The sequence below is a fragment of the Microtus ochrogaster genome, chromosome 26, assembly GCF_000317375.1.
Source record: "Microtus ochrogaster isolate Prairie Vole_2 chromosome 26, MicOch1.0, whole genome shotgun sequence".
In the NCBI taxonomy this organism is placed as follows: Eukaryota; Metazoa; Chordata; class Mammalia; order Rodentia; family Cricetidae; genus Microtus; species Microtus ochrogaster.
The window spans coordinates 7,593,638-7,616,577 of record NC_022025.1 but is presented as its reverse complement, the minus strand read 5'-3'; the positions used below and the strand labels follow the sequence as shown (position 1 = coordinate 7,616,577).

Genomic DNA, 22,940 nt, shown 5'->3' with positions numbered 1-22,940 from the left:
CAGACAGGGTTTCTCTGTAGCTTTTTTTTGGTTCCTGTCCTGGAACTAGCTCTTGTAGAGTAGGCTGGCCTCGAACTCACAGAGATCCACCTGCCTCTACCTCCCGAGTGCTAGGATTAAAGGTGTGCACCACCATGGCCCGGCCTCAGGCTGTTTTAATAGTTAGTACCAGCATAGATGGTGGACTCAATTTCTTCATTCTACATCAAGGATGTACTTGATTCTCTCCCAACTTTTTCTCACTGCAGAAGTTACACAGAAAGAGAAATGAGCATATATAGCAGAATTCAGTGAGCAAACTCCAAAATTCCAGGGAGGCTTGATTTTTTTTTTCTTTTAATTCGCAAATGTAGAATACATACATGCTTTGTACCAGTCATGGCTGTAGTTGGAGTGGTAGGCTGTGGCCTGGCTCCCACATGGCTAGCTTTATACCCGAAATAACACACAAATTGTATTCTTTTAAACACTGCTTTGGCCCATTAGCTCTAGCCTCTTATTGGCTAATTCTCACATCTTGATTAACCCATTTCTAATAATCTGTGTAGCACCAGGAGGTGGTGGTTTACCGGGAAGGATCTTAACCTGGGTCCATCTTGGAGAGGAGAGCTATAGCGTCTGCCTCATTGCCTTCTTCCTCTCAGAATTCTGTTCTGTCTACTCCACCCACCTATGTTCTGACCTATCAGGCCAAGCAGTTTCTTTATTAATTAACCAATGAAAGCAACAGATAGAGAGATGTCCCTCTTCCGTCACATGGCAAGAAATAAGGACTCTGAAATATGTCCCAGAGTGCTTCCTGGGCAGGAACTCTTACCCAGCTGCATTTGTTTCTTTTCTGTAGTCTGCTACAAAAGCAGAGCACACTGGGTGCTTGTCTAAAGATCTATTGTTTGATTCTCCACTGTGTTGGGTAAGACGTATTTTCCTTGCTCCAAGTCAACAGTACCAAGGTGATTTAACATATGTATCAGACAGAAATAATTCAGTCAGCTGAAGTCCCATACCTCCTCCTTCCGATCATCATTTCGCCTCTGAAATTGCCAGTATACCAAGGCTCTCTGTGACTTAGGACTGCATTCCAAGAACGTGCTACTATTCTCTACTCCATAGATGATTCTCTGCTCAAGGCTGTGCCCATGGTGATTATCTAGGCAATGATAAGAAGGGGAAACCAGAAAATGTTAATTAGTAACTCCATTTTCTAAACATTTATTTAGAAATGAGGAAGAGAAATTATTGCGTATGTAGAAGTCATTTTCAGGCCAATAAAAGATGAAGAGCAAGTCAAGGATTTCAAAACACAACTACTTGCCTCAGTATATGAATCCTTTTGTTTTGGGTTATACAGGCAGAGTTTTGTCTACCAGCAAGTAGCATCAAATGAACAGCACTGTGCATGTTCACTATAACCTTGGATCTTTGTACTATGGACTCAGGACATGCAGCCCGTTTGTTATCCTCTTCCCTGGCAGGAATGTTATTAGATTCCATTTTTGAATAAAAGAGCTGTATCTGACAACTCTGTTTGCTGCTTTGTAATTGCTTTTCATCTGTGAAATTAAATTCACCTAGCAACACTATCTCACAGTTTACAAAAGATAGAGCTCAAAATGTTTATGCTCCCCACCAATAACTTCTGAAGAATTCACAAGTTTGTCCTGAAGACCAGCTGATGTCAAATGTTTGGGATGGCTCAGTGGAAACTCACATAATTACAACGCAATATGGTTTCAATTGTTCTTATTTAAAAACGACATACCCTTTGTTATTTTCCAGAGTTAAGCTGTGGACCATGGCAAGAGCACATAATAAAAGGCAGCAATACAAAAATCTGTTTCCTGATTAAGTTTCTATTATTTTGCCCTTTTTGTAACCTCCTCCAATGTGGTAACTGAAACATAGCTCAGATCAAAAGTATGACACAGAGAGGCTAGGTAAAACTCAGCAAGAGAACCAAACTCGGGGCTATCTTGTGTAATCCTGTTTCCATTATGACATCCTGAGAAATCTGGAACTCATTAAATTAATTTAGAAAATAATAAATATATTTTCACATGCACAGAGAGCTGACAGTGTAGACAGATGAAAAATTTCTCCTCTCTCCTTCAAATTCCGCTAGGATTTTAATTTTAAAAATATTTCCCCTCCTCTTCGGCATCACTTTGACAGTTTTACTCTTGTCTTAATCAACGTAGTACTTTTGTCTGTCATAAGCAATAGGATTTGCTTATGCTAGGCTTAAAGCTTTTGAAAACTTCTATTCTCATCCCTGGTGTGGCCTATGCTTCCCACTGCCCAGCTCTCAGTGTGCAGTAAGGAACAGCGACCACGTCATCCTTCCGAGCCTCAGCCTCCGCTGTCTGCTTATCAACTGACAATCCTTCTGACCCTGGCACATAGATCTCTCCCTTCTTCTTAGACATCAATGCCCTGAAAACAGCAAAGGATGCAATTTACAATGAAACTAAACGACAATTAGTTGATTCTGATTCACACTGTTTATCAGGTTTGGTACACACACATATTTGTATTTGTATGTGTATGTATATGTGGACTCTAAGTTCCATGGTGAATGTGACATGCCTTTCTCCTCTCTCTACATGTCTCTGTGTTACTCTGTAAGACATCTGTTCCCTAGACAGAGGAGAACTGCTGTGTGCAGCAGAGCCAGAAAATCTGGGCCTCATAACCTGCCTCGAATAATTAGAATGCTTTGCCATGGAAGTCGATGGTGTTTATATTAAGTATGCTTTCCTGTTATTCTGCAGGGTAAACTTGCTAGATCAAGACATGTTTGGACACCTGGAAAGATAGCCTTCACCATGTCTCAGTGCTTGAATTGCAACATATATGATGCCACGATAACAGAAAATCCCACTAACATTCTGTTAACACCCATGTCCTCTAGGCCAAATATTCTCATGATGGAATCTATAAATTCGATGGATTCATCAATAGAAGTCTACGTGTTTTTGCTGACGCATAGTGAAGAAGACCAGCGTGTCTTGAATAGTAGAAGAGATCTTCATTATAAATGGGTGTGTCTGTGGACTGGAGAGATGACTCTGGAGGCCAGAGAATGTGCTACTCTTGCAGGTTTGGTGCCTACAGAGCAGCTAACAACTGTCTGTAACTCCAGTTACTAGGCAATCTGGGGACAGCCTTCAGCCTCTGTGCAGACTACACGTACGTGATACACATATATACAGACAGACAAATCATTCATGCACACAAAATCAAAACACAATCTAACAAAATCAAAATACATCTAATAGGATTAAAATGCGATATGCAAAAGTCTCAAGTAACGAATCAAAATATTTTTGAAATTGCAGTCTGTCTTGTCTCTTTGCCATTTAAATTAAATATTCCTTGTAGTACTGGGTTCTATTTAATTGAGATTTTATTTTCTTTTTAGTCTTTTTATTTCTTTTCTTTATTGTCTTTTCTAGTAGGAACAAAACTTTCTCAAGTAGCAAGAGAAAATCACCCTAGTAACAGGTATGTTCTTATACGGAGAAAAGCATCTCTTCTGTTCTCTTTATAGTTAAGGCTCACACAAAATGCTATATGACTTAACAGAAAATTCATATCATGATGCTTATAGTTCATCTTTGAAAGTAATGCTTTTCTTTAAGAAACATAATAATCACCACATTCTCAGTACACAAAGTGAGGGAGCAGCACCTGGCAATTTTGGTTCCTGAGCTTGGTGTCTCTAGTTAGTTTGCTTTGATAACTACTCTTGCCAATCTTTAAGGACTGTTTGTCTACTGAGCTGACCCCTGCTTTTTCCCCTTTCTACAAACAAAGAGAAAGAGAAACGTCTTCTAGCTAACAACCAGCGACCCCCTACATCCTATTCTAATAACTATTTGTCACGATCAGCACAGAGATGTTCTCTGGTATGGCTTCAGTTACAGATTCTCTTATTTGTGTTGTAAGGTTGATTCTCTGCCTGAGCCGGAAAGATAAAGGGTACATTTTCACTGTTTTCAGTTTTTTTTCTGTTAATTTCTCTGTAGTATGACCTATATACCATTGCCAACTTCTAATCTAGGACTAGAATGTTAACGGCAAACGCCCTACACTTCAGTATTCCGATGCAGTGACTTTGTCAAACTCATATTTACTTCACTTTATGCTTTATAGATGCTGTATAAACATTCTGAATGTGACGTTTAGGAGGAAATGAAGCATCCATTATCTATTTTGGCTTTTCTTCCCCCAGCGACTTGCAAAGCGCTGGGCAGCACAGGAAATGCTGAAGATACAACAACCAAGCTTCACTGTCTCATGTCCCCCGTCACAGCAATCCGTTCTTCTCATAAAAAGGTGTACACAGGAGAAATATTATTTCCGTTGTTATCTTCTCATCATGCTCTATATTTTGTTCATTATCTATTTTCAAGCATAGTATTATTTTGTAAGAGCACCATACTTTAATTTCATAAAAGACATTGAAGGCAGTTATTCCATTTGAGTCAAATGCTTTACCAATGGCATAATGTTCATTAAAAGTTTCCTGCAAGAGATAAAGTCTTGCGTATTTTGGGATTAGTATAATCTGAAATCTCCTGCTGGATCAGGCAGCTGCCCGGAGAGCAGCTGTCCTGCAACAAAGAGTGTTAATGGATAATTTATTCTATGAAAGCTGTGTTGGACTGGGAACTTGGTGGGTGCTGAGGACGCCTATAGCAATTCTCTACTGTGTGCTGCTCACTGGGTTTACGTCACAACGTTCTGAGTCTGGAGCCTGCTACCTTGCCGTCTTTTCTGTATGTCCACCTTTGGGAAACGTTATTTCCTGTTTTGGGAGTTATTAAGATTCTTTTATAATGACTGGTTAGTGAAAATGAACTCTGTGATCCTCCTCCCCTCTCTGCTGCCTTAGAGAACACCATCAGGCAAATGGGTAATATGCCCATGACATCTCAGTAAATGTATTCTCACTGGTGAATTTGTTCTCTTACAGAACTTTAAGTGTTTCTCTTCACTGCCATTTATGCTTTGTTTTATTTCTGCTTTAGTAAAAGAAAAATGATTATAAATTATCTTGAACATATTATAAAGATTTATAACACCTAGAGAATATGTATGTAGCCAGAACTTTAATTTTTTTTATTTCTTAAAATACATCTTGGTGACGTCATTATGTGGCTTCCATGAGATGAGATTTTCATTTATGATGTGGGGATGGAACTGTAGCCCAGGCTGGCATGAAACTCACAGTGCCCCTGCCTCAGCTTCCTGATTGCTGGGGTTGTAGGAATGCACTATCACATCTATTGTGATTTCTAGGCTAGCTAAGAAAAAAATGTTTAAATATATCCCTGTTACGTGTTTAGAAGATACCAGAACTTTACAATCATACATCTAGCTGTCATCTAACAACTGGACATATCTTACAAATGGAACTTTATACAAAACTGTTTAAAAGTAATAAACAACCATTTTACAATTTAAGTCTCTCAGACCATTAAATTACAAAAGAAAAAAGCAGAATAAATCACTATAAAATTGCGGGTTAGGGCCTGAAGAGAGGACTAGGTGGTCAGGAGAACTTGCTGTGCAATCGCTAGGACCCGGCATTCAGTCCAGCAGTGGTCTGTAACTCCATCTGGGAGTAGCCTGCAGGCAGGAAAACGGCTGGGGCTTGAAGCCTTCCAGGCCAGTGAAGGAAACATAATCCCCTGGCCTAGAATATCAAGAGACATTGCTTCAAGAGATAGAAAAGACACTGGGTCTCTTCTTCTAGTCTCTCTGTGTGTGCACACAGAGATGTGCTGAAACCCCCAGAAGGAGAGACTCATACAACAGATAAGCAAGTCTTTCAAAACTAAGCTAAGCTGAAACTGCCAATTGTTTGTCAGTGAAGAGGATTAAAATTCCATCACCACTGCTCTTTTTATCAATTTTATTTTAATTTCAGAAAAAGCAGAGATATTTCTCAGAAAGTATATTCAGCATTATTAATGTACTCCCATGGCTGCAACATATTGTTGAATGTGTGTGTGTGTGTGTGTGTATGTATTTTTATGTTCATACACATATATTTAAAAATATTGATTTCATCACCAACCCATCCCTTGTCACTTTTTGGCCTGTCTTGGGTTGAGGGAGAGAACACGTTAGACAGGTTGGATCGACAGAGACTTCCGCAGCTGCCTCTTTTCTCTGTACTCGCACCATTGGGGCTTGTTTTGAGGGAGTCAGAACATAGGAGACAGGTAAGAAGAACAAATTTTCATGGAGAAGAAACCGTAACAGAAATCCTTAGTAGAGCAACCGCACACACCGGTAGTCTACCAATGATGCTGGTGCAATGGCTGTTGCAATAGTTTCATTGTTCAAAATAAAATTCCGGCCGGGCGGTGGTGGCGCACGCCTTTAATCCCAGCACTCGGGAGGCAGAGGCAGGCGGATCTCTGTGAGTTCGAGACCACCTGGTCTACAGAGCTAGTTCCAGGACAGGCTCCAAAACCACAGAGAAACCCTGTCTCGAAAAAGAAAAAAAAAAATAAAAAAATAAAAATAAAATAAATAAATAAATAAATAAATAAAATTCCGTGTTGAGTCCACACTAAGACAAATCGTGTCATGCCTTTAATGTCGGTCCTACCTTCCTTTAAAGCATTAAAGAATGCCCCTCAGCTTCGATGCTTCATGAACTGTCTCGCTCCTTGTGAAACACGTAGTTCTATTAATTGCAATTTTTGCTAAATTGATCATTTCTCTCCCTTAATATGCCTACCATAATTTCAGCAGAAAGGCAATCAAGAAATCTTATCAGATATCTGCTGAGCAACGAACATAAATAAATACACTGTATTTAAAAGTGGAAATCTTATATAATTTGATACCCACAGGCATAGACTATAAGTTTAACCAATATAAAATGGCAAAAGTATTATAGTCCTACTATGATAGAATATTTCATTAAACTACTAGTTAAATGGATATATTTTAATTTTAATGATAACATAATTGATTTGAGATGTAGTGAAAGATATGTATGATTAAGTATATTACATCTGAAAATTATAATAATATGAGAACAAAGCTATTTGAGGTGTCATATGCATAGTGTTACATTTTTTTTCATGAAAGCCTATGTTAGCAGTGGCTCATAAATAATGTACATTTTCAGAAAGAAAACAATCTAATCTAAAAAATTTTTCAATTGTATTTTATGCTATAGCCTTTTGTCCTGAAAACTACAACAGACATTAAGAGTATAGTTATTAACCTGGTATAATAAATTCTCCTGGGTTCAACACTCTGAATAGAGCAGAACAATTGAAATCAACTAAATATTAAAATTATTTAAAAATCAGCAGTATGTTTGGATAACACAATGTTTCAATATGTTGCAGCTGCTAATGACAAGAAGTAATGTTTCTGAGGAAGCAATCTTCAATTAATCATTTCCTCTTTTAGTGGAATAATTTATGGAAATGAAACGAGGCTAATAAAGCAGAAAGAATGGGAGGAAAGAAAGAAGTTAAATAAATTGCTTCCTTTTGTAACAACAGAAAGTCATGATATCCATCATTTGGCCAGAACTATCATGTTGCTTAAGGCCTTATTTAGCATTTGATTCTCTTCCAATAGCACGGAAATAGAAGGGATCCCATTTCAGCTGCCCATTTATTTCTTCTCCATTTTAACCCCATAAACATCTTCCAAGAATGAAAGGGGAACAAATGTAACAATCTCGGAAAATACAATGTCATCTAGGACACAGACGGATGAGGTACTGAGCCACATAGTCATTCCTTCTTCGATTTCAGGTATTGGATTTTGATGTGTTTTTCCCCTATTGAGAATTGAGTTTCACAGACAATAACCATAAAAATCAAACACAAGTCAAAAGAGAGGCAGATAGATAGAAAGTAATTTCACTAGTCATCTTGGATACTTTGGAAATATAGTTACTAGGTTATGAGATGACAAATCAATTCTAGTTGTTTTTCCACATTGTATTTGTAATATTTCCCATATATATTCCCTGTGAAGCATCAAGCAAGAAAAAAGGAAACATTGGCCCACCAGTCTCGTAAAACATAAAAGAGTAGCATTATGTTCTTAAGCAACTGATCATTATGTCTTTCTTACTGATATGCAGATGACTATCCAGAAATACAACATTTTACCACCCCAAGGATTTCAAGTAGGTGAAAAACATCTTTGTAGCAGGCAATCACAAGGCATATCATGGAGGACGGAGCTATATGTCATGGAATAATAAAAAAAATTAAAAATGAAAATGAAGAAAAATCATTATACCATAGTCTTTCCATGCATTTTACTTCTGCAATGGAGATGATCAGCAAGCAATTTACCAATTGTCTATATTTAGGAAAGTGAAAAATCTAAAATATAAATTACAGCCTGTGAAAAGAATCACACTTGTTTATCAGTGGAATTTCTGTGACATGGTTTTTCAATGTTCGTGGTGCTGGTTGCAGCCATTAGTCTGTAACTGTTGATGGACTGTCATGCAGGCAGGAAAGCACATTCCTTTCTGTTTAATCCTTCTCCTAGAAATGTGACCAACTTCAGTGAAGGTTAACAAAAAGACTAAATGATATCTTACAGAAAAAGTATATATCGACTTTATAAAGCCTATTAAAATTATAAACTACATTTTAGGCACAAATCAGGATGTGTTTTTTTTTTTTTGTTTCTGGGTATTACTTATCCACTAGGATATCATGTTTTTAATTGTAAAATTCAGGTACTTTTCATTATTTCTCCTGTCTTTGGGTTTATTTATTTGGATTGGTTCTTAGGTTGTGCTGGTCAGCATATGGACAATGAGAGGGACAGGCTGATGGGCGAGGGGATTTTAGCAGTATCATTTTATAGTAATTATTTTATTGGAGAAGGTAACTTTCTAGTCACTAATTTGATAGTGTATTTTAGTTTTAGAAAAATTGTTCTGAAACAATGATGAGATCATTGTGTTTGTTGGGAAATGAAACACGAGACTTGGAATAGAATAGTTATACCGGCCACAGCTATATTCTCTTATATGTTATTACGACTATAGTGTTTCTTAGTACAGGGCATGATGAGAGACAAAAGCTTAAAGAATGGTGTCAATACACATATAGTTACTGTAATATCATGAGTCTATGTGCAACATCTGGTATATTTTATTTTCATGATTTTATAGTGTATGCATTACCAAAGAGAGCAAAATAATCTATATGCCAGAGCAACATTGCCATAGGAACAATTGCTTCAAAAAAAATAGAACAGGAAACATAGAATTTAATCTTTCATTTACTTTCCCCAAGCGATTTGATGGGAGATAGGAAACAATCATTTGCAGAAGCAGAACCCTCCCATAAACAATAATGAAAATACCATCCTGTATTATAATGATACTTGATCCTTTTACCTTTTGGAATTAAAAAGTGCAGACAGCTTAGAATTCATCTTTATAGTAACTAAACTTAAGTGCACAAATAGATTATTTTGGGTGAGATGAAGATTTTTGTAAAGAGAATAAAATAAATGAAAATATTGCAAACCTCACACACATTTAGTCCACATAACTGGTTGTTTGCCTAAGGCAACATCTAAGGACAACTGTTCTTCATTGATTGCTCAAGTGGAAAGAGTTTCAAGGACGTTCATAAAAGCCATAGTAGGCAATACCGTATGACTTGTTCCTTCAACATATTCTCATTACATCTGAACTGGTCTGAGTTAGCTGTATCCTACCTTTGCTCTTGATCAGGGTTGAAGCTTCTTTATTTCAGAAGGAATTTTTCCTTATCTTTCTTCCCCATGTCAAACTCTACTGACCTGACATATGCTGGGATTAAATTCCCTGTCTGAAGATATGGGTCTACCTGGTTTGTGTAAATGCCAATCTTAAACCTTCATTACTGACGCTTTATAAATCAAAGAACAGTTTGGTCCTCTCTTTTCTTCCACTTATGATTATGATTTGGCATTTTGTATTGTTTCCTTCATTTGCATGGGTATTTATTTCCCCCTTAGACTTTTATGGAAGATTTCATCTGAGAGAGTGAATCTGGAATCCTGCATGAGATGGCCATTATTGGGCCATTTTGTTTCTTAGCAGCTCATGGTGTAGTAGGATATTTAATCTTCTTCACTGTCACCTTTTCGGTGGCATGTCATAATTTACGGAACTTGGGGTTTGAAAATGATGACTTCAACATCTAGATCAGATCTCAAGGCTCCTCTTTGGGTTAAGTGCTCATTATCATATTTGGAATATGGTAGAGTACAGGTCATAGAATCATTTTTTTCAAAATACTAAACTTGTGGTTTAGTACTGCCAAAGTGATTTTCTGAAATTTGGGTATGATTTTTTGATGCCAATCAAGACATAAATTGGGATGGGCTAGCTGCAGAGATAATTTAGAAGATTGACTTCTGTTGCAGTTTCATCGTGGGACACTATAAAGGAACTGCATGTATGCAAAACAGCCAAGAAAGCCATTAGAAAGTGAAACTGAATGAGGCCACTTAATTAGAAGATAAGGGCATAAAGTATCTCCATGACCCAGAAATTTAAGATGGTGGTATGAATTTTAAAAATGAAGCTTTTTGCTTTCTGGACACAAAAATCATAAATCGTGTTACGGCTCATTTTGGTTTGAAAGGAGGGAGGAAAGGGAGACAGTGGAGAGGTAATTGAGTTGGCCAGTCATTTTCTTAAATGTGAAGTTGGACAAGCTCCAATTACAGGCGTACTCTCCCTTGAGGGTAAGGAATGGACTGGAAACAACCTGAATTCTACATTAGTATTGTGCCTGGCACGTTATAGAAAGACACAATTTCCCAGCACATGTACTATTAGTATGGGTTTGGTTAAGTCGCCACGGTGCCAGAGAAGAGTGTTTTGGGATCAAGGGAAGTGAAGTGAATTTTTCTGTTTCATCCAGAACAGTCGAGATGACTACTACTTTGCACAACAGGAACATTCAGGGAGGGCGTGTTGAAGGTTATATCAGAAGTGCAATTTCTTCCACCTTAATTTCAAGGTATTTTATAGAGAGTCACTTTATTAAAAACTCAGGATATATAAAATACAGTGTGTTTACCGTTACAGCTGGAAGCGATCATACTGAAGTGTATAATTTGGCTGCATGTTGCTTAGGAGCTTTCTGTGAAAAAAACATCTCATATCTCTACCTGTTTCCATATGAGCAACATATATTTTATTGAATGTGAGAAGTGACATTAGCAAGACAACATGCATGATTTAAACAGGGGTGGACTCTGGATTGGGGCCCATTTACTTTCAAATATTGACATCTATTATTCGGAGATAATTCACGGATCCCTAATGGTAAGACTGAGCCTGGCCAAATGGGGATTCCTGACTGGCTCTCCACCCATTTGAACTTTACTGTAACCTATGGTGTGTTTGCTTTAAATTTGTTCAATTAGCAACAAAAGCAGCCAGCGAGCACAGAGACCCTCAAGGAAGGAGGGTTTTATGGGCTTTGGAATTTTGTGGGCTCTTTGGACCTTTAATCCCATCTCAAACCTGAAATAGAGGTGGTTACCAACCAAAAAGAAGCAAGAGATGGAGATCTTGCTACACTAACATGCTCCAATTCCTTCTCATTCCACAGCACATATGGATTCTAACTGGGCTGTTTGGAGAAGAGCTCTCTCACACGGTCCTCTCTCTCTATGCACTTAGCTTTCATAGGCTTGAACCAGCACAAGGCCACCCAAATATAGCTTCAAAATGAGAAACGTTGCCTCAAAGGAAACCATTCAATAATCAACAATGTTGATTGGACATGTCATATTTTTAAAAAGTCTTTGTTCATTTTTTTCCATTTCTGTATGAGATATTTCTAGCTCCAGTAGATATTGTTTTTGAAATAGTATGAGGAATTTGCTACAAAGGACTGCTAACCACTGGAGACATCACTAAGATGATACATGTATCACTGCTATGATTCTTAGAACAGTTTAGCGATATGTACAAAATTAACTATTATTAATCAAATTAGAACCCACAGTGATATTTCTCTGTGTGTGCATGCAAATGTGTGTGCATATTCATGTGTTTGCAGATGTACATATGTAAGGATGTGGTACACAGATAATGCACATGGCGACCAGAGGGTGCTCGTCAATGTTGTTTCTTGGGCAATGAACTTCTGGCATCTGCCTGTCTTTGCCTTCCAAGTATTGGATTACAAGGACACTCCATCAAGCCTGGCATTTAACTCAGGTGCTGAGGATAATAAAGCTTAGTCACTTTATTAACTGACACATATCTTTAGCATTTATAATGATATTTCTTAATAAACGGTATTATGTAAAATCATATTGCATTTCTGAATATGATGTTGGTGATAAAAAGGTATCTCTTTTTCCATGACGCTACTTAGTTCAAATCACTACTAGAAAATTAAATATTGTTTCCATTATTCTTTGAAATGCTTAGATGATTCATTACCATTCATTCAAAATTACTGAATGTTTCTAATAATCAAAATTTTATATTCATTGCAACAATGTAAAAAGCCCACAAAGATACCTATGAATTATAGTCTGATGAAAATAACTTAAGTTTTTTCCTGCTTTTGTTTGTGATATTTATCTATACCTATCAAGATACAAGCACATAAATTCTTCAATATGATGAATAAATAATTACTAATTCCTCATTTATGAAATAATATAGTCCAATATTTTCACTTGAAATGAATTCATGGAAAATTAGTAGCTATTCGATTGTGAAAATGGAGACTGCTCCCTGTAAAACTTGGGGAGAATGTGCTAGTATAGACACTTACCTCAGCCTAAGACAGAGCTAAAACTTTGCTCCTATTTTCTGGTCTTTTCCTTCAAAGTCAGGAGAGTAGCCCACAGGAAAGTCATTGACCAAGAATGTGTAAAGTGGGGGATTTTTAAGCATTTGCTCCAGCATCTCCTGATTCTCCCACAATTCCACCAAGGATTTTTGAGACTGATACCAACACATTGCGACTATGAACAAGGGGCCTGCATTTCAAGAAGGTAACAGATCTTGCAATCTGTGTTCAAGTGCTATGTGTAGTGGTGGCTCTCCTTTAGCGTACATAAAATAAGAATATTCTAGACACCTAGTAAATCAAATAAAAATTAACCAAGGAGTAGCAAGAGTGTCTTGTGATGCTGTCCAAAGCACCTGAAGAGAAAACAGAGTAATCATGGTCGGGGACAGTGCCCGTGCTTTGCGTGCTATTACTTTTTAAATGCTCATTAGTGTCACTGCCATTGAGAAGTTTCCCCAGCAGAGGGAAGCACAGCTTCATTATTAATATCATAAACTGAAATAGGGAGAAGGAGCTTGCATTCCAGTGATACATTTTAAATGGAGGTTGGCTGATGTTTCAGATTAAATAAGCAACTGTGTCATTTAACAAGTCTTAATATCTTGTAGAAAGCATACAGTGTATTGACTCCAAATTGCCCACTTCAAGGAATATACAATTAGTATTTTAATGTAAAGACATTGCTTCCTTGTCCATCTGACTGAAACAGAAAGAGTATACTGGCTTAGCATCATTGGCATATAGATATATGGCTTCTTGGTTGATTTTAACATTATTTTTTTTAAGTGTGTTTGATTTATTTTAATGAATTTCTGTTGCCCATCCCTTTGGCTAACATGTAAAAGTAGGTCCATAGACCTGGCTTCTCTTTGTCCATGTAAGAAATTTGAGTTTTATATCTCATAGAAATCTAAAATCTTGAATTTCTTATACCTGTGATCATCAAGCTACTCCTGTTTTGTGCATTCTTCAACATTTTCTTCACATCAGACCATATTTCCGTAAAGTATTTGAAAAGATGTATGTGCTCATGGCACTTGAAAATGAGAGGGTTAAAGACAAGGTGTGTGACTTACCATGGTGTTGTAAGTCTGAGCAGTGGGTTAGCGGGTCTCCGTTTCTTATGTCTTGTCGTCTTGTGCGTCTAAAATAATTATATTTAAGAGACATTATTCTATCTCTGTTTTTCCAGTCATGGATTTCTGATATGAATGAAGAATCAAATCTTATTGACTATTACAGACAATAAAACAAGACATGCATTTGCATCCGGTGTGGCTGTGTGAGGGGTTAAAGGTGATCAAACTGGAAATACAAGATCCTCAATTCCAGCAACTACAGCCCAAGGTCTTTAAACTATTACTAGCAGACTTCCTTGCCTGTTTTCTACCAGGTATCCATCAACAATAATCTAACACTGGGAATCTCTGACCTTAATTTTATATGAAATGAAGTATAATATATTTAAACAGCAACCCATTTCTTCAATAAACGTGATTGAACTATTGTCTAAACATGATTGGACTATTGTTCTCAAGATCAACATGGTTGTAAGTTTGAAAACTAAAATTCACATGAATGATGATTTCCCTTACTGCACAAACCTATTTTTAAAATATACTGTTGTCTAGCTTTCAAATATTTAAACCAAGAATTCTTTCTTTTATTGCCTTTTAATTTTTTATATCAGTATTTTAGAGAAAAGCATCTTTATTGTGTATCATTTGATCTTTTGTGGAAATAAGGATTGAACTGAGGGCCTATTGTATTGCTATATCATTAAAGTATACCTCCAACATGGGCTCCTTCTTTGTTTTAGATAGGGTCTCATCCTATAGTCATGGCCAGTCTGCTGGGATTTCAGGGACATACTACCATGATTGCCCTATCCTATGGTTATGATTGCAAATCCGTTTGTTTGTGCATTGGAGAGAGTAGGAACACAACCAAAAATGTTAAACCTAAAGGTAAGTTCTCCTTTTGCTACGAGAATGGGTGAACCAAGATGGCCTTCTCTTTCACAGAAGAGAAGAATGTACATATCACACTAGAGTTCATGTGAAGAGTCCTGCAGTCAGACATACTTGGAACAGGAGCTGGCCTCCTGCTACCCGATACAAAATAGATATGAAAATGGAGAGATAAGAAATATAGAGAATGGCTGTATGTAACACACATGGAAAGTCTGGTTGTACTTGACCGATTTTATTTTCTTTTTTCATCAATTTAAAGGTATTATCTTGGATAAAATTAGTTACCATCCTTGAAAAGGAGCGCCTTTATTGGTCATTGAGAACTGTCAACATGGAATTCATTACAGTACCCATGAATTTAGAAGTCTAAAGTATTCAAGAATTTCTATTTGTGGAAAGAGTGAGACTATCAAACAGATGTGCACATTTGAAAACTGAGCCAGAAAGAGAACTGTGAAACCTGAACCTTAGAGCACTGGGGAAAGTCTTTCTCAATGCCCAAGCTTTAAAAGCTGCTCTCAGAGCATCTACATGGTATAGGGACTCTACCACACTCTTCAAACACGCATCTAGTGTGAGACACGTGCAGTTAGATCAAGTAAAATCTGGGAGTCACAAGAAGAACAAAAGCACAAGTGAAACACTTTTGGTCTTAATTTGTGTGTGTGTGAGAACAGTTTCAAATATATACATACTAGTTTTAAGTGATACTTTTAATCTTTATCTCTTTTTCTCCTTCTTTGATAAGAAATACTTAAAATTCAAGCATCTCTTTACCAAATTTTGTGAAGTTCTTCATTATTATTTAAATTAAAAATGCTCCTCATTTTAAGATTAAATATGAATTCCATATGTACATTTGAGTAACACAACAGTCCCCTAGAGCTAAATAGCTTTAAGAAGAACAAAAATTTAACCTTAAGCAATTCATAACTGCCACAGTAATGAATGCATATTGTAATGTTGAACTATCCATAGTTTCTTTAATCAATATACATTATCTTCAAATTCAGCTAGTTTTTTTCTACTATAAAATTCCAACAGATTATGAAAGCACTAACCATAACACTTAAATCTAGAATTTTGCAAGATTAAGAAATCTCTGTATGTACATGGTCTGCATTAAGAATATTTACATTTAGTATTGGTGTGATTCTGTGTTCTAGTTGTATGTTAATATAATGAAGTTACTTTGTTGGTGAATGTCTTTACAAAGATATACTTTATAAAGATATACAATTTATTTGTTGTATGTATGTGTTTGTGCATCTGTGTATTCATGGATGTACCCTGAGACCAGAAGACGGAGTTGGAGACTCTGAATCTGGATTTACACGTGGCTGTGAGCCGTCTATGTGGGGCTGGGAACTGAGCTGGGTGCGGTCCTCTGTAAGAGCAGTAAATCCCTAACCACTGAACCATCTCTCCAGGCCCAGTGGTGGATGATTTAATAGTAAGACAATGTTTTCTAAAACACCAATGAAAATACTTAAGTGGATGTTAGGGTGATGCTTTCCTATTATATTTGTAATATTCCAATGTTACAGAACATACTTCAACCACTGCAAAAGGCTGATATACAGAGCTTCTTTGGAAATGCTGTCCATGCTAAAACAAAGTTAAATTGCTCCTAAAGAGTACTGGTTTAGGGATAATGGTGACTTCCTGTTTGAAGAGGTCAGTGTGCATGGTAGTAGACTTAAAGGCACATTAGCAAATTTCATATTTTTTTATTCATCCATTATCATATCTTTCTGAAACAGTAAGTATCAATAAAGAAACGCAGCTATCAGCAAAGAGTAGAGAAAATAGTTATAGTACTGCTTTGTCTGATGTAGGAAGGTCATTGGTTAAGTAATAAAGAAACTGCTTGGCCTCATAGGTTAAAACATAGGTGGGAGGAGTAAACAGAACAGAATGCTGGGAGGAAGAGGAAGTGAGCTGAGAGACGCCATCCTCCCATCTCCCGGGCAGACACATGCGATGAAGCTCTGACCCAGGATGGACATAGGCTAGAATCTCCTGGTAAGCGCACCTAGTGGTGCTACACAGATGATTAGAAATGGGCTAAATTAATATGTGAGAATTAGCCTAGAAGAGGCTAGATAGAAATGGGCCAAGCAGTGTTTAAAAGAATACAGTGTCTGTGCAATTATTTCAGGGCATAAGCTAGCAGGCGGCTGGGGTGCTGGGGACGCAGCCCTGCTGCTCCTATTACTACATTTGTCAAATTAAGAACTATTTTTATTTTATTAAACACTAGTGAATTAATTTGTTTGCAACTTTGGGATGTATATAACAGTTCTTTGTAATATGAGAGTACGTCTTGAAAAAATACTACATTAATTGATTATATTACCATTCTGTTTTATTGTTTTTATTTTAAAACTTTTATATGCAATGTATTTTTACCATATTTTTACTTCTCCTCACATCCCCCTTCATCCTTCCCATTCTTTAAGCATTGAATCTTACATAGGAAGCTGCAGTTTCACAAATTTTCTATGCGTTGTTCTCAGTCAACTTTTGTTTGCACTTGTCTGCGTTGTATATGCTGTAAATGTATTTTGAGCATATAGATATGTGTGTGTGTGTGTGTGTGTGTGTGTGTGTGCCTGTATATTTCTGTAGGTCAGACTTTAACAACGAGTGTCTTTCTCTGTTGCTCTCCACCACTACATCTTCACCACCATCATCATCATTATGATCATTTTGAGACAGAGTTTGTCATGAACGAAGAGCCAGAGCTCTGATTTGTCTGAAACAGGAGCTCACCTCTCCTGCACCTGTCAATAACTTTAAAATCAAACAATAATTTTTATTTAGCAATTCCCTGTAAAAGAACTGTCAGTATTATCAAGATAACACTCAAAACACATAAGTAGTATATACACACATACCCACATGTGCAAGTGAGATCTGATTATGTAGTTTTATGCTTCAAGTTAAGCACAGGATGATGTAGGAATAACAGGGACATATAATTTCTTGAGGTGAATAAGGAGATATATTTAGGAATATATTAATGAATGTTAACCCATATTAATACACCGAGGACATCAATGCAATGTTTTTAGAGATAGGAAGAAACTCTTGGCTTTCACTGTATCTGTGCATATGTGTGTCTCTATGTATTGAAACAGTGACGCATGTGCCCCATTGCATAGCCGCACACGTGAAACTGGGTGACAGCCTCGTGTTTCAGAGCTCTTCTCCCCCTGGGTTTGAAGCAGGATCGTTGTTGTTTGTTGAATACGCAGGCTGGCTGGCTTGCTCTGTCTCCTGTCCCATCTCACTCACTACAGAAGCACTGGGAATACAGATGTGCACACCACATCCAGCACATGTAGATTTGGCGGATCACACTCAGCACCTCACACCTTCATGACAAGGACTGTACCCACTAACACATTGACCCAATCATCATTTTCACTGTTTAGGCTTAGGATCTTCTATATTCCTTGGATTCCAGAAAAGCAAATCGAACTCCTGTCTGTTAAGGAATTTCTTTTCATTTGGTAACATAAATGGCTTTATTAAAAATGGGCCATAATACCTCTAGATAGATAAAAGTAGATAGAACATTGAGTTCAAAAGGCACAAGGCCCAGACTTAGCTCTATTTTTTTTTCATAACTTTTTTGGAATTTTGGCCCAGTTTCTCCCCTTTTAAAATAAAACTGCAAATCTAAGTTGCAACGGTAGGAATTTAGGGATACTGTGTCGTTGTCCTAAAAGTCCTTCCGTTATTGGTTCTCATTTAGGATTCAACTTTTCTACTATTTATCCTTCTTCTTGTCTTGTGTTTTTTTAGAAAATGGGAAAACAAAACAACAGCAAAACAACAATAAAAGTCCTATCGTGTTTCTACCTCAAATCTCTCTTTATTTGCACAGAGAGGCAGTGCGCTTATTTATAAAGGGTTGTTCTAGAAAGCAAATCATTAAGTCTGCGGAGAAACATCGTATTCCTCCTTTGTTGTTCACCTTACCTTTTGGCAGTGGGAAAGTAGCGGGAGCATGATGACCCATCCCAGGCACAGTAAGGGTCCCGGGCGAGGCAGCATTCGGCACAGGCTTTGCCATAAATGTCACAGCGATGCAGAGGAAGCTGGACGACCCCAGCAGCTGAGCCAATGTAGAGCTGTTGCTGTGGAGGAGTTAAGAAAACACTCTTTGGCCTCTCTTTTTTAAAACTAACATGTTTAGACTCATTAATAATACATTATATTTATGGATCATCATTGTTTAGATAGTTTCTAAAGGTCTAGCAGACAGTACAGTTTACAGTGAAGTAGAAACCAATTCTAAGCATCTGACTGCAACAGGAAAGAGAGAGAGGGTTTTCCCTCACTAGAGAATGGATTAATGATATAGTAAGCCTCAAGTAAAAGTTTTCTGTAAATGCTATGCCAGAGGACGGGTCCTTGGATAAAAGCCACTGTTGCCAAGCCTGATACTCTGATGGAGGCTGTAGGGACCCACATGTCGGAGGATGAGAACTGACATTCCCAAACAGTTCTCTGTCCCTCACATCTGAAAACTGCACTGTGACATGCCCCCACAACATAAATAAAAACACAAGTTTAAAAAAAATTATATGAATACTGATACATGTAATAGTCCGTAGGCAAAAGACTTTAAACTGTATTTCAATTTTCCTAGGATACGGATGAAAACTGAGTTTTAGAACAACTTCATCGTAAACAATAGGATGCCCTTTGACATTGTAAATTGCTTGACAGTCAGAAATGGACACGGTCAACTTTGCATTTCCAGAGACTTTCACTTACAGACTACACATGTGTGTGTGTAAGTTGAATGTACACTAAAGTGTTTAATGAAATTTAAGAAATTATTAAGGAGTGTTTTTATAGATAATAGGCCAGTGCTTAAAGCTAAACAATATTTTTATAAAAGAATAGCATGAGGTAAGAATAACAAATCCATTTCCTTGTACATACACTTTCCTTGTTAAATATTGCTATTCTAAGAAATACTATAAATAAAATTATTATGCATATTAATAGATATTTAATTTGTTTAGTCATATTCATTTTAGTGTTATCCTGAATGAGTTTGTAAATAAGCACAGATAAAATTGGTTTATTTCTTAGTAAGAGAATATGTTTTATCTTTTTTAATATAAGGAACTTAGATATCCACTGTAATAAAAATGAGGCAGATATACCATGCTTAGCAAATGTGAAATTACTTAGGGCTCTGTAGCCATAGCCAGAAACACAGTTGACAACAACGAACATGAACATGATGACACTGACATTAATATCCTAGGCTATTTTGATACTTTTGAGACAGTTTCAGATAGCCTAGGCTATCCTTATTCTCCAGGATCCTGTGCCTTCATTCCAATCAAATGTTTGGATTATCGGTGTTGCACCTAGCCCTGGCTTTGTGATCCTATTTGAAAGGGTCAGTGACCAAATTGGCCATGCTATCAAAAGACCTTATGCTTGCCTAATAATGTTTCAGAAGCATATGCCAAATTCATAATTATAGATTTATGCGCATAGAGCATTTGAGTAGAAAAAGAACTGCCCAGACAAAGTATCTATATTTGACATTCGCCTTTGGAGAAAAATAGAAAAAAATGTATAGTAAAAAGAGAAAAAGCAAAGTGAGTAGAGCCCTCCAAATGAGATATGGTTATGAAAACCCAAACTCCAATAAATTGTCCCAAATTAAGTGCAATTCAATCTCATTTTGATTTCATCATAATTCTTCAAGATTACTAATGATACATAAAATAATCATGCTATTCACAGAAAGCCTAGCGGCTTGCAGGCATCACTGAGCATAATCCAGTGACTAGCTGGAAACCTGGTGTGCTTTTTCTGCCCAATTTAATATCGCCGCAGGAGATTTCGCTAGTCTCCTCATGAGATGAGGGCCACGAGCAGGACGTGATTTCATTATCTAGAAGGTTAGTTATATCGTCACTCGTCCCCCCTAAAATGCTGTCTCACTTTAAAAATGCTTCTAACAGTGGATGAAATTGAGTCCTATTGAGTGAAATCCATGTTCCCTCTATCAAGGATTCTTTTACTATGGTAATTCAAAATGGCATTTTTTTAGTTGACTGTTATATTAATGGGAAATATTTTTAAATGTTTAAATTCTTAATTATTTTCAAACAGGATGTTTTGCTAATCTGGATTTAGAGGTGATTCGGTAAGGATCGGCTCTGAAGTCTAGCAGGGAATAAATATAAATAAATACCTTTAAAATCATTACAGGAAAGGTTATCCCTGTCTAGCTTCCATTCTGGAAAGCCCCGGATTTCCTTGCCAACATGTGACAGTTTTTAGATATGAAGAACAGGTGAGTAACATGTTAATGAGGTGCAAGATAGCAGTATCGTGCCAATAACGTCTGCACTCTGAGGTTAAATGTCTTGGAGATTATCGATCTATTTTCATACATCTGTGTGGAAAGGCACACGTTGCATTTTGTTGGCACCATGATTTAGTGTTTTGTTCAAGGGGCAGAACACTGTCAAAGGCAGATTACGCAAATATATCAGAAATAACGATGGCCAACTGACTATCATATTCATGGTTCTGTATCCAAGCTTTTACAGCAGGGAAGAACGTCCTCATTCACTGTCATTTTTATAATATGTTGACTTATTAATGTTCTGTATGTCCATTTATTTCCAAAATTGTCATTCATATACTGGATATAATTTGTTAGAAGTCACACTCTGAGTCACATCCATAGTTATTGAGAAATCACCAGTTTTTCTTGTGTATTTTGTCAAAACATCCATTTGATAAAAGGAAAGACTAAACATAAGTGGCCCTTAAGCTCCGAATTCTGGCAAGCCAGAATATTCTACTCGGTAGTGATTAGTTGTATGTTTAACTGAAGTGAAAGGCACCTTTTCTGTTTTCACCATACAATACTACTGAAGGTAGGTGTTTCTTTTTAAGCTAAGTTATTCCAAACATAATAACCAACAGCTTACTTTTATTAACCTCTAAGGTGTATAGGATTTTATTAATCTGCAAATCACAGATGTACAATTTTTATTCCATTCTCTTATTAGAATAGCAATACTTCTTTGCTCTTTGATTCTGTCCAGTCTATAAAATGTGATGGATGATAAATAGATCTATCAAGTACAAAGTCAAAACCAATGAAACATACTGCTGACTGCAGCGTCTTATGATTGTACCTGTTTCGTAGAAAGCTCCATTGCTGATATAGTTGTGGGTTCCTAAAAAAAGAAGCGAAAGGAGTGTATGATAAAAGAGAAAAGATAATGTGTAATTGGTTAGCGCACATACTAAGTTCTCAGAGAAATGATGTCACTGTTGACAACAAACAGCATAACTGGAAATAAGATGTGTGAAAGAAGCCAGAGAGCTAAGTGCTAGATATGCGAAGCCAACAGTGAGGGTCCAGTAGATCATCAGCATAAAAATCCTTAGGGATCCTGACTGCAGCTGGGCACTTAGCGAACGTCTCAGTGGGTCCATAGAAGTCAAGAAGAAGTAAATTCTCTACTTCCCTTTCCTTACTTATTTCTTTAACTGCACTTTCCTCTGCTTCGCCTTCTATTTGTCTGTGAGACAAAGACAGACACCACACGTTTTCCTTGGTCCTTTGGTTTAGGTGGAATCCGGGCGCTCTAACCTGAACGCCATCAGGTCCATTCACACTTTGACCTCTACTACAGCCCTTCCTCCGTGAGCTTTCATTTTCAGGAGCAGAATTTGCGAGTGCAATTTCATTGTGCCTCCAAATCACTTATTGATCATTTCCTCTTAGCCTTTCTCATCATCTGTTCTGTGTCTTCCTTCCAGTCCGAACAGGTTCACCTCCCCCCTCCCATTCTTCCCATTCTGCCTTATGTTCACGGAGCTGGGCAGCCACGGCACTGCCCACCCCACATGCAGAGGCAGAGCTCAGACGCCCCACTTCAAAGCCGATGGCAAAAATTCGCACATGAGTTTCTTAACAACTTATGTACAATCTGCCTAGTGTACAAGTGAAACAAATTATTAAGGATGTGTAGTAATTCAAAGGGCTAATTTAGGGTTTATTTTTTGGTTTGGTTTTTTCGAGACAGGGTTTCTCTGTGGTTTTGGAGCCTGTCCTGGAACTAGCTCT

General features: G+C 37.2%; 1 protein-coding gene across 1 annotated transcript in view; it reads right to left on the bottom strand.

Moving 5' to 3' along the window:
* The window catches only part of Sema3a (semaphorin 3A), a 208,591-nt gene that overhangs the window by 2,625 nt on the left and 183,026 nt on the right, over positions 1-22,940 (bottom strand). The window contains exons 13-16 of the mRNA XM_005358326.3: positions 22,003-22,044; positions 18,797-18,954; positions 13,910-13,977; positions 1,008-1,150 (exon numbers count right to left, since the gene is read on the bottom strand). Coding sequence (XP_005358383.1) covers positions 1,008-1,150; positions 13,910-13,977; positions 18,797-18,954; positions 22,003-22,044 — 411 coding nt within the window. The remainder of the gene's footprint in view (positions 1-1,007; positions 1,151-13,909; positions 13,978-18,796; positions 18,955-22,002; positions 22,045-22,940) is intronic.